Source organism: Amphiura filiformis, chromosome 18, assembly GCF_039555335.1.
Source record: "Amphiura filiformis chromosome 18, Afil_fr2py, whole genome shotgun sequence".
NCBI classification, from domain to species: domain Eukaryota; kingdom Metazoa; phylum Echinodermata; class Ophiuroidea; order Amphilepidida; family Amphiuridae; genus Amphiura; species Amphiura filiformis.
This window is the reverse complement of record NC_092645.1, coordinates 39830339-39847426: the sequence shown is the minus strand read 5'-3', so window position 1 is coordinate 39847426 and position 17088 is coordinate 39830339. Positions and strand designations below refer to the sequence as shown.

The 17088-nt window shown below is 37.5% G+C and overlaps 1 protein-coding gene across 8 annotated transcripts in view; it reads right to left on the bottom strand.

The window, feature by feature from the left end:
• Positions 1-17088, bottom strand: part of LOC140138675 (potassium channel subfamily T member 2-like) — a 477469-nt gene that overhangs the window by 71342 nt on the left and 389039 nt on the right. For 7 of the 8 annotated variants that reach the window (XM_072160417.1, XM_072160415.1, XM_072160418.1 and 4 more), the window contains exons 1-5: positions 16479-16549; positions 14444-14527; positions 13221-13315; positions 2346-2535; positions 453-617 (exon numbers count right to left, since the gene is read on the bottom strand). In XM_072160417.1, coding sequence (XP_072016518.1) covers positions 453-617; positions 2346-2535; positions 13221-13315; positions 14444-14527; positions 16479-16514 — 570 coding nt within the window. In that variant the 5' untranslated portion in view covers positions 16515-16549. Of the gene's footprint in view, positions 1-452; positions 618-2345; positions 2536-13220; positions 13316-14443; positions 14528-16478; positions 16554-17088 lie in introns of those variants that run through there. The other variant, XM_072160421.1, reaches the window with a different exon arrangement.

The window sequence follows — 17088 nt, the reverse complement described above, 5'->3', positions numbered from 1 at the left end:
GCTTGTGTGCAATACAACGATGCGTTCCCATTGAAAATCGTTGAAAATGCAACTTTTGATTTTGGGGTTTGAGGCTTTGGAGGCGCATATCTTGGTCAATTCTTGTTCGTTCTTTTTACGAACAGGGTGTCAAATGAGAAAGCAAAGTCCAATTAACAAAATGTATATTTCAGAATAATCCAAAATTATCAAGTTATTGAACAGCAAGGATGAATATAACTGACGAGTTTCTTTTGTGCCTGGTGTACATCCTCTGAGAAAGATTCAAGCTGAATCTTCCTCTGAGGGAGAGTGAGTTTCAAATGGAGCTGCCAATGCGTAAATTCTTTTTGAAATTCATACTCCCCCTGCAGAAGATATTGAGTGTGGATTTTGTTTTGGGGGCGCCAGCACATCACATCAAAGCTCCCATTGGCGCCCCATTCCTTTTTAAAGGAATTTTATTTCCTTACCTGTAAATGTTGATGCGCATAAAACTCATTCAGGAAATCAGTGAAGAGATCATACTGCATGGTGGTAGTGCATACAACTACATGCTTCTCTGTCTGTGCCCTGTGTCGGCTATAAGTGCCACCTTGTTTCTTCCTCATGATGGTAATATAAGCCAGACCTTCCAACTAGATGGATAAAGGGGGAAAAATATAGAATATTGGTGGATGAGACAAACGTCAAGTGGGAGCTGGGCATTTAATGCTCTGCATGCTAGCCATAGGTTTCAACATACGTGACATAAAAAGTCCCAAAATATCAAGACCTATCTTAAGAACTACTGAACCAATACTAAGCTTGTTTGTACTAGTTTTAATGCATTTTCCATGCTTATTCCAAATATGGTCATAAAAATTTACAATTCTGAAATGTTTTAAAGAAAATTTGAAAATGCTTGTCTGCAGTCGATGGGGACAATCTAAGTTTAAAGATACTGTTCTAAAATTGTCAGCAAAATACATGTAGGGTAGCTGTACGTCAGTCATGCCTTGCCCAATAGTAGCTTAGCCAGCAGGACTTTTTCAGGGGGAGGCAAGTCAACTTTCAAGGGAGCAAATTGTGACAAAAATGGTCAAAAATGGGCTAAAAAGTACAAAAGTTCTTACAGTGGTGCAACTCCCCCCTGCCCCCCTGGCTATTCTACTATTTGCTAGCCACAATTAGATGAATCTCACCACTAAAGCTTTAGTTAAAATATCACTAGAAACTAGTGCTACAATGGAAGTCAGGGACAAAATCTGTATTTTGATAGACCTACATGCAATGATCAATACCTCCTTGTGCTCCTTGTACCTCACAAACGAGCAAGTCACTGTGCTCAATATGGAATGACAATTCTTGCCTATATAATTCATCCATTGTCTAACAAATCATGGATGAGGTTGCATGCTGTCATGTTTACGCAAAAGTCTACTAGATGGCCTGATCTCTACTTTGAGGTCACCATAACCCACAGTTGAGAATGTCACTGTCTTGGATGAGTGCCAGCGCCACCACTCTAGGATTATTAGAATCTATCCAGACGAAGGCCCTTCGAATCATAGGTGTGAGCAAAGAGGAAGCGATTACAGAGCTGAACATCACATCTCTCCATCAAAAACATCAAGTTGCTGCAGCAACAGTCCTCTACAAAATGCACACCAGCTTGTGCCCACCAGATCTGAAGGCACTGCTACTAAAGCCATTTGTAGTCAGAAAAGCTACCTGCTCCAGCTTGTCCATGCCTTGCCATGCTCTCACAGTACCAGCTTCTAGAACCATATCTACTGGCAGGACCTTCATCCACACTGCAGTTCACATTTGGAATAGCCTACCAGATGGAGTAGTTGGAGACGTAATTGACAACGGCGCACCATCCTTCAAGAGCAGAGTGCATAAGCATCTCATTTCATGTGTCTGATGCTTAGGCACCAGAAACAAATTAGTTCGATCTTTGGATCGACCGTCGATGCTGCTTCGATGCTTGTTATTAAAGAACTAACAACTAATTAATGAGAATTAATGCTAAATTTATATTGCACAATACCAAAACTTAGTAAGATTCATATGTTATCACAATTAACAATAGTCAATTAATTGATTTCATAAATAATAAGGATCGACCAAGCATCGATGGTCGATCGAAAGATCGAACTAATTTGTTTCTATTGCCTTAGTTACTGTACCCCAATCACTCTTGTTGTTTCTAAGCTGCTGTGAACCACTGATTGGCACATGTGGTTGTCTTTTATAGTGCCTAGGTGCCTATATAAGTTCTCTAATTGTGTCACTCCTTGGGCCATGGGCCATTGTTCACTCTAGCATTTTATATAAAAAAACATATGTACATGGCTTCAAAGAGATCAAAGTATCCTTACCTGTAAAGGGACTTGTTTGAGTGCCACGCCTATCATAATCATAATGAATAGTCTCGATGGCCAGATCTCTACTTTGAGATCACCATAGCCCACGGTTGAGAATGTCACAACAGTAAAATACATGGCTTCAAATAGATCAAAATGGTCTTCTTTAGAGTCAGCCCTCTCCAGATGCTCTACACCACACATACTGTAATGGATAGGAAAAAAACATACCACGTAAAATTTATTATCAAAAATCTGAGAAAATACATGAAATATGGACTAAAGTGTAAGGGACCGATCGTTATTTATGGCAGGCAGGGGAGAATGGGCATTTTAGAAAAGATATCAACAAAAAAATTTGCGTTCCTCCCTCGCGTCCACTCAAAAATTTCGATTCCCCCCTTGTTTTCCCAAATTTCTCCATTTAAAACTTAACAATCCCCTCTCCAGGTTCAACAAAATATTTTGCATTCCCCCTCAAGACCCAACAAAATTTTGGGTTCCCCCCTCAAAATGCCCATTCCCCCCCTCGTCGTAAATAATGATCGCTCCCTAACTATTGTTTTTTATGGTCAATACAATCGGGCAATCTGGCATAATGAGGGTTTAGAGCCAGAATTGTCTATGTTCATTTTCACATAATTTTCACCACCCAAAGTGGCTATGTCCAGCATGATATGATACATAATGATTTTAATTAATTCAAAGAGAAAATGGGAACAATGCTACAAACTCCAACAAAAAAATCAACACAGCAAACTTACAGTAAATGGGCAAAAATACTACAAATTAAAACAATAAACAACATAGCAAATGCACAGCAAATGAGCAAATTAAAGCAAAACAAATCAACATTGCAAACTCACAGCTTCAAATAAACTAATAGAGTAGTGAATATTGGGAGAGGAGCAGGGGCAGGAGGCAGGGCAATGGGCAGGGCCATGGGCAGGGACATGGACAGGGGGCAGAGTGCCACAGACAGTGTGCATGTTCTTCAACTTGCTTGTGAATTTAAGTAGTGTGTAATTTATATTTTGATACCAGGAGGGGTACTCACATAGTAAAGGCATACGGGACTGTCGCTCCAATGGGTAGGTTTTCCACGAAAAATTCTTAGACATGGGTCTACGTTTTAAAGAAAAAAAAATCCTTACACATGGGTCTCCTTTTTACATTTTCTGTGCTATGTGTGAAAAATATGTTGCTTTTACTATTTTCAAGCTCCTTATCCTTAGATAATGGGTCCTTATTTCCTGAAAATCCTTAGATATGGGTCTCTATTTTCGGTAAAATTATCCTTGGAAATGGGTAAGGGTTCAGAAGCTCGAGCTACACACCCCCGTTGAAAAATAATTCAAGTAACACCCCCCCCCCCCACCCCGGATTTTGATACTCATTAAACACATTTTTCCTAATAAATCAATCTTTTGGAGCGGGTTTGCAGGGATCAAGAGAAATCTTGCTGACAAGAAAGGGACATTCTGACAAACAAATGCCTAGCATTTCTATTGCCCCCTTCTCCAATTCTTGACAAGGGACTAAAAATCCATGCAGGGCGGTCTGAGGGAGGGGCACTTGTTAGCAGAATGTATAGGCAGTAATTAGGTGAAATGGCATGTGTCTTTTATGATCAAATAATTGATTCACTGTCTAAAGGAAGCTACAAGAACTAATCTAGGACACACTAAAATAATGCTATGCAAGTTAAAGTACATGAGCACTACCCACCAAATCATCTGCATCTAAGAACTACTATGATTGATTACAAAGAGGGCTACATCATGCATTGAGCCAATCAGATGATTATATGATGTAATTGACCAATCAGGAGTTCTGTAAGAGGGAAATTGTCCAAAAATGTCTGACATTTCACAACATTTCATAATGTTACGTAAAATAACCAAAAGCTACCTTACATTGCCTGGCCACATCAGTGCATCCCCCGGGTGCATCCATGCTGGCTTTGTGCAGTTGTGCACAGAGTGGAGCAATTTTGAGTAATTTTGAAAACCTTTGAGCATGTATTCAGCAACTTCAGGCAATTTTAAACAACATGTTAAACAACTTTGTGAAACTTTTAGTAACTTGATGAAATTTTGAGAAAATGTTTAAAAGCAACTTCATGAAACTTAATAAATTTAAGCAATTTTAAGAACATTTTAAGCAAGTTTGTGAAACTTTGAGTAACTTTATACTATTTTGGTAATGTTTTACAACGTTGGGCAATTTCACCTGTTACACGGCCCCTTGCCAGAAAGGCAGTAGTGTGCATGATTGCATGGTTAAAGTGCAAGTGCAACACCATATCATTCACCATATAGACACCAATTAGCAGACAATACAGTACACCAATGTTGCTAGTACAATCAGCATGCATTCCACCATAGAAACCAATTATAATACTGGAAAGAAAAACAGGTAAATATATAAACTGGTTAATCAACCATACATATACAACAACAGTACTTAAAAATTAAGTAGGTCAAAGGAGGCAATGAGCTATTCCAATTAAGATCCATACACCCCCTATGGAAGATATGACTTTAATCTTCCAACACAGGGAGTGTGAATTTCAAATGGGGTTACCTGAATGAGTGACTCCATTTGAAATCTACACCCCCTGTGTGGGAGATAAAGGTATGTCTTTCATAGGGGGTGTATGTATAAAACTAGAATGAGCCCAATTTGAAAATTTAGTAATTATCATCAACATTCACAATGATTAACTAAACTGTATGCTATTGCCAAAAGCCTTGAATAAATATCATAACTTGGTTGCAAAGTTACAAACTTTTATATACAATGATTTTCTTATGTATATTACTGTGCAGTACTTTGCCTGTATTTCAATTTCACAATGTTGATTCAATATAACAAAAAATATCACACATCTGAAATTGAAATTGTACTACACATTATTATGCTTTGAAAAGTATGCCTTTGTGAAATAACCCATTGAGCAAAGGAAGCAAACTGATAACATGTGACATGCGGGGACATTCTAATATTAGGTACACTTTCTATCCAGTTAAGATGAAAGCAATGTAAAAGACATTTTAAACCAATTCAGCCTTAGCTACATTCTCTAAAACATGAGAATTTATGTTGAATGCCAGTGAGCCACACCATATTGGAATTGTAACTGTAACATTTGATATAAAAATGAAGGAAACAAAAGTAAGAACTCCCTATAAGCAAATCCTTTGATGCATCAAACAATGATCCAGAAATGGCAGAATAAACTAAACCATTTGTACTTCTTTTCTCCCTACGTCAAAACCGGGCTCAAGTAAACATCTGAACTACAACAAAAGATTTGAAAGTAATAAATCAAACATTTACTGAAACTGTTCTACAATTTGACATACAAATTGTTTGACATAAAAGACCTGAAAAGTAAAAGCTAATATGAGATATTAAACAGCTTATCTAACCAAATAAGCATCCATCATAAACAAAAGGATTGAAACTAATTTGAAAGAAAATTGTATTCTCTTTATAAAGAGTATATTATTTAAAGATGTTAAAAAAACCCATAAAAGCTAATACAATACATTTTTTTTTGCAAAGTAACACTATGGATTGTATACTAAAGGCAATTATTTAAATAATTCACAGATGCGCAGATAAAATCTTAACAAATCATTGGATGTATCACTGGCATACACCCTGGAAGTGCATTTTGTCGGCTTGAAACTTTAAACTATCATCACTGTTTGAAACTAACAAATTTGGTACTTTGCATTCAAAATGAAACTGAGAAAATCATAATTACAATGGTGGTATTTGCACTTGTCATGTGAAAACACTGATTTGAAACTTTGAAGATTAAACACCACTGAACATCATAACGTAAACCAAATATAGCACCTATCACATTCAATTGTCTTGAAGTAAGAAGTTCCTGTTTCCTATTGGCATTGATTGTTCTTGTCATCCAAAGAAAATATTTTACACCCTTTTAGCAAATAACCATGGTTTAAAACTGATGCCCATACTTGTTTCTTCACATTCACTTTCAAGATGGCAACGTATACACATATCATCTCGTATGCATCCATCATTCTATTGTTATACAGCATTGTCACATTTGCATCACAAACTGAACCTCCAAAATACCCAGATGGAAGTTTAGCCTGCAAAACATTTGGATTAGTCAACTTAGATTGCAGCAACAGAAGTCTCACTGATATCCCAGTATTGGATCGGAATCTCACCAAGCTATTGAATTTAAACTACAACTTCTTGCAGAATATAACAGGTGAACCCTTTATAAAGTTGACAGAGCTGAGAATACTCTCGCTTCACTATTGTAAGATATCTCACATATCGTCTACAGTATTCAGAGGACTTTTTTCTCTTAAGCGATTGCACTTGAACGACAATGAGCTGGTTACCTTACCGGAGAGAATTTTCATAGACTTATCAAGCCTGCTGTACCTGGATTTGAGTTTCAATAGGTTTTCAGTTATACCAAGCAAAGCATTAGCAGTACTTAACTCACTTACAGATCTTGTTCTTATGCACATGGATGTATATCTGAGAGGTATTGACTTAAATGGTTTCCAGAATCTGACAAATTTGACAACTCTACACTTAATAACACTTCCACTTGTAACTACCATAAAGAATAACACTTTACATCCGCTAGCTAAGCTACCTTTAAAAAGATTAATTTGTATTTTTTTATGGCCAGAATACAATTATTTTTTCACTTTTGAAAAGGCAGTTTTTGCTCCACTTATCAATCTTGAGTCTCTAGTAATTGAATTTGGAGCCTTTCCTGAACTGGAATACCTGCAGTGTCCACTCATTGAACTTACATTTTCAGAGATATATTCAGGAAAGTTTTATCTACCGAGTGTAGATGAGTCCTCCTTTCAGATTCTTCAAAAGTGGAACACATCCCTCTCATATTTTGAACTGCATGTATTAAGTTTACAAAGACTGGAAGATTATGCGTTCAAGTGGCTACCCAATCTACTGATATTAAATCTTGAAAGAAATAGCATCAACTTCATTGCTGAGAATGCATTTCACAATCTGAACTCTTTGCAGAAACTCCATTTACAGTTCAATACTCTAACTAAGGTACCTTCAAACGCTTTGGAGGTATTCAGGAAGCCTGCAACTCTTCAGTATCTTGACCTAAGTGAGAACAGTATCTCCGGTGACATTCCAATGGACGCATTTGATGCTGTAGCAGCTTCATTAACTTATTTAAAGTTACAAAACAGAAAAATATATGACAGAAATTCTACAAAATGGTTAGACTCTCTTCAACATCTCAAAGAATTAAGTCTTACAAGGAGTGGGTTTACTCATGTGGATATCACATTTAAACCTGAACATCCACTACCATCACTTCAGACATTTCTAATACATGTCAGTTATGGGCAACTTTACTTTGCTACACCGCTCTGTACTTTATATCCAAATTTGCAAAAAGTAAGATTAGAAACAGCTAACATAATTGCCTTTCCTGCAGCTCTAGGTCTTCAAAATTGCACAAAGCTACTAGAGCTTGACATATCAGGATGTTTGCAATATATGAGTCTAGAGCATGAATATAATGTTCGCATTAACATCCCTATTCTACACACAATGAACCTAGGAAACAACGAAATTACATCTGTGAAACTTATTCTCTTTCTCAATGCGACCACACTTGAAATTTTGGATTTGAGCCTCAACAAGATCTCAACCATAGAGGATGAATTTGTTAAAGCATATCCACAGCTTAAGTATCTGAGTTTAGCTGAAAATGAGCTTACATCTCTCTCAGCACTTCAATATTTATGCTTCCTAGAGGAAATTGCAGCAGATAATAATCAAATTACTATCATCCCACAGTGGTTACTTTCTAAAACACATAGTTCCCATTTAACTACGCTGCATTTAGGTAATAACCCATTCCAGTGCAGTTGTGACATAGAACCATTCAGAAAATGGATTCTATCTGATACGACTGTTATGTTATATCCATTGGGGCAATATAGTTGTGCAACTCCAGAATCCTTGGAAGGAACCAGTATTACTTCCATCGACTTAGACTGCATACCAGACACAGCTTTGTACATTGGTGTTGGTATATCATCCTTTTTGCTTCTTTGTATGATAACTTTTCTCCTGGTTCATTATCGTTGGCACATCAAATACAAACTCTTCCTAATCTACAGACATTGTCACCCACAACCTGACCACAATGATGATCTTGAGGAGCTGCAATTAGACTACCATGCTTATGTTGCCTACAATGAACAATCTGCAGCTGATGAAGCCTGGGTCATGAATGACCTGCAACCCAACTTAGAAAATGACCCTGAACCAATACAACTGTGTATCAAGAGTAGAGACTTTATGCCAGGACATGCCATAATAGACAATATCTGTGATAGCATTCAACAGAGTCGTAAAACCATTCTGGTTTTATCCCCAAGCTTTGTCGAAAGTAACTGGTGTGACACAGAGATGCAGATGGCCCAGATGAGGCTACTTGATGATGATATGGATGTCTTAGTTTTAGTGTTATTGGAAGACATCCCAGAGGTCAGATTGACAATGAGGCTCAGACAACTTCTGTGCAGGAAGGAGTACCTCAAATGGCCACAAGATAGACCAGGGCAGAGATTGTTCTGGCAGAGGTTAAGACTGGAGATCAAAGGACCTGTGCATGTAAATCGCTGTTTAAATATCTAGGTCAATTGGCCAATAATTTGGTCTTTCAATAACACTTGTATACTGTTGTAAATATAATTTTGCTCATAAATACAACTAAGGTAATTTCTGAATAGTGGAAAATATTTGAGAGATTTTTCATTGTTGCACTTAGGTTAAGAACGACTACAAATTTAAGAGCATTTCATCAAGATCACATCCCTTCTGTTTTGGTGGATATTAAAATCAGTTCATTCAAATCATCCAGTAAACTTTGTTTGGCTTATAACATCATGGATTGATATAGAATCATTAGGCCTCGTATCCATAGCAGGCGCGTATCCAGGAATTAGTAGACCGGGGGGCGCAAAGTAGATATTTGAAAAATACAATGTATGGCCGAAGCGGACATCCCGGAGCGCGTGCGCGACGCAGGGGGGTGTCTGAGGGGGGATGTGCCCCCCTCAGAAGTGAGAAACTTTTACAAAATGAAGCCCTAATTGAAGCCATTTGGTGGACCATGGCACTATTCTTAAGTAAAATTTTAGTTTGAAAAAGTCGAAAATTTGTGAAATGAGGGCCCAATTCATGGTCAAGTTTTCACTGTTATTGTATAAAATGATTATTGCTTTATAAATTTTGCCCGAAATTTTGCAAAATAAAGGCCCAATTGAAGCCATTTGGTGGGCGATTTTTGACAATATTATTGTGTACAATTTGAGTTAGAGAAAGTTACATTATTTACTTTTACTGTAGGCCTAATTGAGTTATTACCTAAAACATACACGCGTCTAATACAGTAGCGAAAACGGCCACTGAGCGCCATACGCGGGGGGGGGGGGTCCCCCTCAGGAGTTGGGAAATTTTGCAAAATGAAGGTCGAATTTAAGCCATTTTGGTGCATCATTTTTACACTATTTATATTATTGCTTTCAACAACAAAAAAGGGCCCGAACTCAATGTGCAAAATTTTAAATGTTACACTGGTCCACTGACACTTTAGGCCTATAAGACGGGCCCTGCATATCGGTGGGCCCGTAGTAGGCCTACTAATTTTCACATGCTTTTGAGCCGAGAACTCGCCTTCAAGCAATGCCTAAATAATTACAGGCCTATTATAGGCCTATTAGGCCTATATACTTCCGATCGACCCGACTTTGCTTTTTTTAGGCATGTGCCTACTCACGTGCAATTTAACCTTTTCTCTTCTTTCCTTCTCTTTCTCATTTCTTTCTCTTCTCTTCTCTTCTCTTCTCCTTCCTTTCCTTTCCTCTCCTCTCTTTTTTTTTTTTTTCCGCCCCCAATCATTCTGGGCCTGCATTATTACGCATAATAATAAGCCTACTCGGCCCTAGTGTTTTGATACAATCTTCTATAAAATCACACGCAGTGGTCTACTATTTAGGCCCTATGCTGAAAAGTAATCATAGCCTTCACGATGTTTCCCACTTCTCTCTTTCTCTCCCTCTCTCTCTCCCCTCTCTCTCTCTTTCTCCTTCTCTCTTCCCCTCTTTCCCCTTTCCTTTCTCTCCCTCTCCTTTTTTTTTTACCCGGGGGGCGCGCGCCCCCTTCGCCCTTCCCCTGGATACGCGCCTGCATAGGCTGTTCCCTTGTGGCGTGTGCCCTTGTTCCGTGTTTACTTTTTCCCATGTGACCTGCCACACAGACAACGAACCTTTGTTTTGCTTAGTGGCTGCTACGGTTCGTTGTCTGTGTGGCAGGTCACATGGGAAAAAGTAAACACGGAACAAGGGCACACGCCACAAGGGAACAGCCTATGGATACGAGGCCTTAGAATGCCATGCACGCATTTGGGCGCAACTACGCTAGATGCGCTTTGCATAATCCGTTACTGGTGCGTGCGGATTAAAATTTACGCGAGTGTAAATTGGGACTAATGAATATTGACGTGGGCAGTAACAAAAAACTAAACAGTTTTTGCCAATTATAAGCCAAACATAGTATAGCCATCATACTTGACTACTATATACAAGCTGAAGTTGTGCAAACTATTATTTGGGATTTGTAACATACCCTAGATTGTAAATTTCAATTTTCATTGAAGTAACTAAAGAGACAGGTGATTTTAAGGCTTTCGACTATAAATATAATATGGTCTATATTATTGCATCTGCAAAATCTGTCCAGGAAAGCAGTCACTTCTCTTCAAAATGTAATTGAATTCAAATATCCCATAAGACATAGGAAAATGTAGGCCACAATTTAAGCCACTGAAGCTTAAGGAAGATGATAAACATCAGTCCATGGCAAGCATTACTCATGTTTTTTCTGTATTTTATAAGATGTTATAAGATCACTTTTTTCTGTATATATATATATATATATATATATATATATATATAAGATGTTTGTAAAATTAGGTTAGAAGTTTCAAGTAATAAGGGACCGATCGTTATTTACGGCAGGGGGTAATGGGCGTTTTGGAAAAATATCGACAAAAATTTCGTGTTCCTCCCTTGCGTCCGCTCAAAATTTCCGGATTCCCCCCTTGTTTTCCCGAATTTCTCCATTTAAAACTTAACATTCCCCCCTCCTGGTTCAACAAAAAAATTCGCGTTCCCCCCTCAAGACCCCAAAAAAATTTCGGATTCCCCCCTCAAAATGCCCATTACCCTCCCTGTCGTAAATAACGTTCACTCCCTAATCTGCCTCTTTACTTAGTGTACTTAAAAAACAATTTAGATCATGAAATTCGGTCAGAAGTGTTAACTTACGATGGTTCCCATGACAACACAACATCTGCTCATCATGTCAGATGTAGTTCCTTTTGAAGTACTTGAGTTGAAGCAATAGAAGTAGACCAGAGATGGTGGACTCTGACATACTTTAAATACTCTCATTTCAAAGTGTACAGTTCAATGGCCTCCATACAATAACCTCAAGTTGTGGTGTATGAGTTTGTGTACTTAAAATGTAATTTTCTTAGTATCACTACCAGATTCCTATTGCTGCCAACTCCAGAGGTACAAAATGCTGCCCAGCTACTCTGTGGTTACTCCAGAGTACCAGTGTAGCACCAGTCCAGTACCAGTGTGCATACTGTACATGCATGTGATTCTGATGTGTGTACTGTAGAGTACATACACAGGTACTCTAGAGTACCAAGGAAGTAGCTGGGCGACAGTCCCAGGGTGGTCACTCCCATTGTGGCCTGTACACCATCCGCGATAATCAAATTTTGAAAAGCACCCTAAACAAGGATTTAACCCTTGGCTAAAACAATACCCTAAACAGGTGTTTTCACACCCTAAACAGGGATTTTATTCCTTGCATCAAATTTCATACCCTAAATTTCATTTCAGCGTATTAACAATTGCAATTTTGCTACCCTTTTTTCCAATATTTCATGTTTTTGACACCCTAAACGCTAGCGTTCTGGCGCTTACCCACCTGGCTACCCTTTTTACGCGCGTTTTCATTATCGCGGATGGTGTACAGGCCACAATGGGAGTGACCCCACCGGGCGACAGTGTACCTGTGGGGGCTGCAGCAAGAAGAATATGTAATGTACATGAACACAAGCCTATAGGGGTTAAAGAACTGTGTCCTGAGCCTCCTGACAGATGAGGTTGTTTAAGACCTAGACCTGTCTGCATGTTGGTCATGCAGGAGAAATATAGAAATGCAGCTGACCCAGCCTCTTCATGTCCTATAAATCATGACTTAGCAAAAACTTATTACAACATCGACACTAAAGCATGCATTCACAGACACAGCAACAGCAAAATTACATACATGCATGCACAGATAACAAACAAATGTTACTATTTCTATCCAACAGTATAGATTGGGGGCACTTTAATATATTTCAAGTTGTTTATCACCGGGTACAAAAAACAAGTAACAATGCCAGGCGCGATATGAGAGTATATCTCTCATTTATGGTTTCAAAAATGGTACCTTAATCGAAAAGATGTTAATAAAAATGGCAAGCTCAACCTGGCACCCAGATACCGATAAAATCATTGAAATGAAGTTAAAAATGTAGTCAAATTGTCCTCCAATCCCCCACCACCACTACCACCAGCTCCTTTAAATGTTGTGGCTCCACCAAAGAAGCTATTTTGTTATGAATGGGTGTGGTTTACTTAGGGAAAAGTCCAAGATTGGTTGAATGTCCCCCAATGCCCCCCAGCGCCACCACAGCTCCTCTGGAAGTTGTTGATCCATCAATGAAAGCTCTTCTGTTATGAGTGGGTGTGGTTTACTTACCATGTAAAAATAAGACACAATATTGTTGCCACTAAAATCATGAGGCGTTGTTGTAAGGCTGAGTGGGGTTTCTGCATCACTCGATGCAAGTCATTCTGTAAGAAGAAAAAAACATATATCATATAGGCTATACCGTATATAGCGCCCAGAGTGCTTTAGTAAGCAATTTTGCATTATTCTCATAATTTAGTATGTAAATATTTCCTAAAACTAATCATTCATTATTTTAATGTGTTCTTATATTGGTGACTTCAGTGGAAAAGAGGGATTTTCTGGTGCTCATACATTTGTAGTAAGGGATGTACTCCCAACATGGAGTGTGTTATAAGCTTAACCACACATTTAGGATGGAAGGTTAATAGTATCACACTGTGCAAGTTCAAAATCGTGGATGGGCGCTTATTAGGGCAAGGAAGCTTTGTGGAATGAATACAGCATATCATTGATAAATTTTTAATAAGTTCTCCAGTACATTTGTATGCATCTGAAAGCAGGTTTGTTTTAAACATTAAAAGAAGATTGCAGAAGTTATATCAGTCCTGTTTCAGTGATTTCTTGTTATTTGAGTTAGTCGTGTGTGGGGGTGCATGTGTGTGTGGGCATGAACAGTTAATCATCCGTGTACAAAAATTAGTATCATGAATTTTTTGGAAATTGTGGTATTTCCAAAACAACATAAGTAAATTTGATGATTTAAAAAGGATACTATTGGTTAAACCCCATATACATTGTGTTTCTGATTTTCAACTTGGATATTTTTATCCTTGGAAGTTAGCAAAGAAGCCAAAACTGGTTCCAGTAACAATCTTTCAAAAACACATTCTATAACATGAACCCTCACACATGTTTATAGCACATTTATAGCATTAAAAAAAATCGTATTTGCTGGGACCTAATTTTTTTGGGTCCCAGTTTTTGGTATTGGGCTATTCCATTTAAAAGCCACACTCCCCCTGTGGAAGATTTTGGAAATATGTTTCATGGGGGATGTATAATTTCAAATGAAATGAATCGATTAGGCAGCTCCATTTGAATTTCATACACCCTCTGTAAAAGATTCAACCTGAATCTTCCACTGAGGGAGGGTGTGTTTCAAATGGAGCTGCTAATATGTTCATTCCATTTGAAATTCATACTCCCCCTGTAGTGGATATTTCCAAAATCTTCCACAGGGGTGGTGTGGATTTTAAATGGAATAGCCCAATTTTGGTGTTTCTACTTACAAATAAGTTTTCAAGTAACTGCTTGGCCAGCCAACAGTTTAGGAAAACAGGGATGAAGAATTGACGAAGAGGTCTCCAGAAAATCTGAAAAACAAAAACCACCAAATCTAATTATTGATTATGTATTTGAAGCTAGAGAGAATTTATAAATAAATAAAAATCATAAAACCGGCTTTCTAGCTTATTCTCAGCAGAGGAAACATTCACAATGTAACACATAATATATCTGCAAATTAATTGCAACAAAGTGTGAAACTACAGTGAACAATCTGTACATATATTCTTCTTTAAAAAACCTTTTAGCACAAAATTTAACAAGTAAATTGAATGTGCATTAGCACTAACTTACAGCACGAAATGTAACAATGTAATATGCATCACTTAAAGAATATATTGTTATGAGTATCCATATTTAGAAAAAGTTACATCTTTATCAAGAAAAATCTTGTTGTTCCTCAAATATATAATTATTAAAAGGGTGCCCAAAATAGTTTGCACTTAGTACTTCTATTTTTACACTTTTATTCTGCGATACCGCTCTCTTAAGTGCTTTCAAAACATTTTCTGCTGCATGAAATTATTGAATGGTTCAGCAATTCAAATACTCTGACTCGACATGTAAAATGTTTTTGCAGCAGTAAAAAGACACTCATCTCCAGGGGAGTACCAGGGCCAGGGGGCAACATTTCCAAATCGGCTCGCTACTAAACTGATTTTCATGGACTCTCTTTTGCAATTTGCTCTTCCGGAGCCTTCAAGGAGAACTGTTTAGAGCATTATGTAAAGAGAGAATGGTCAACTAAGAAGAGCTAAAAATCACCCTCCTATATCAGATTTAAGGAGAGCAGTAGAGAACAATTGCCCTCACTCTCCTCAAGGCAGTCCCTGGATTTTACTGGGATGAATGCCCGGTATTTCGAGCCAGGGTACAACTTTTACCCCTCTGAATGATGTCAATTTGAGTCACATGACGTAATTTGTGGTCAAATTTGACTTTAAAACAGGTAAAGTATTATTAATTATACTAGGAATCTAGTATTTGACTACACCAAATAATACAATGTTATTTACCATTGAAATATAGCTCTTGTGCTAGTAAGTTTATACCTAACCACAATGCACATATCTTCATAAATGTATTTATTATCCTTCTATATTTATCTCTTTATTATTTAATACTGAATTTTGTAAAAGGTACCAAAACAACACATCCTGTGTTTCAGTGGCATCCTCATCATTTTCACCATTATATTATCCGATATTTGTAAAAGCCTTTTTATATTGTAATTATATGTATGGTTGGAATTTGATGAAAATAAAACTGAACTGAACTGAATGTATTATGCAGTAACTTTGATAAAGTACTTTTACTGAAACGCAGTGAATTATTATTTTATATTAAAACATCGTTGAACAACACCTTTTTGTTCAGTTTCTTTCCACTTTTTACCATGCGATGTAACGTGGGACTCTTAACGTTTTTCTTGCTCTTTTTTACCCTTTTTTAAAAAGTCAGAGTTAGGTTTAGGGTCTGAGTCGGGTTAAAGCTTTCAATTTTTAATTTTAGTAAAACAGCTTGAGTGAAAATAACACTACACAAATATGTTCCTATTGCATATAAGTTGATATACCGTATTTCGTCAAATAGTCGCCCCCTCAAATAAACGCCTCCCCCACCAATTTTTCAACCAAGATGTTTCAAAAATGCCGATATTTCCATGCTATCTTGTGTAGTAACCTTACCAAGTTGCCCATATGGGCGATAATAGCGTCAGTTTTTGGCGAAAATCTGGATTGGAAACCTGGAAGTGAACCAGAATTCAGTGTTTCTAGTTCATAGTTCGTCATTTTAGCGTGAGAAGTTTACCTAATGATTTTAACAGGAATTATCATTCTAAAATTGACCTTGAATAAACCTCCCCCCCCTTGGGAAAATGTAACGCCCGGGCGTTTATTTGACAAATACGGTATCTGGAAGCTTATGAATTGCACATTATAAAAAACATTATTGTGTGAAATTTCACTTTCAACTTACGGTCAATAAAAATGGGAAGGAAGTGAGCATCTCCATGAAGAAATGTTTGTTGACAATCTGTTGATAAATGTTGCCCTGTTGGAAAAATGAAAAATATGAATATTAATGTGAAACCTTATTAAATATGTGACACAATCTGGTCCATGGGGGCCAAAGGCGGGAAATTTGAAACTGATATAAAGGTAAAAAAATGTGGAGAAAAAAAACAATAAGAAAATAGGCATCAAAAAACTTCATATTAACTTTAGAACCAAGTATGCTAGACCTTTGGTGTTTTCAGTAAATGATAGCCTATTGTATGTATAATGTACTAATTACAGTAACTCAATTTTCAAAAATGCCTCCTTTGGCCCCCATGGACCAGATCGTGTCACATATAAAGTGTAATTGCTAAATATAGTGTGCCCTCTAATCCCAACCCTAACATGATGTTGAGGGCAGACTGGATTCTGCAATGGGATATACACTCCTTATTGAAGACATGTCCTTAATCATCCACAAAAGTAGTGACTTTCAAATGGGGTTTCCTAAATGGGTGACTCCATTTGAAATCTACACTCCTATTAAGGTAATTCAGTATTCGTTCAATCGTTGTAACCCCATTTGTTTG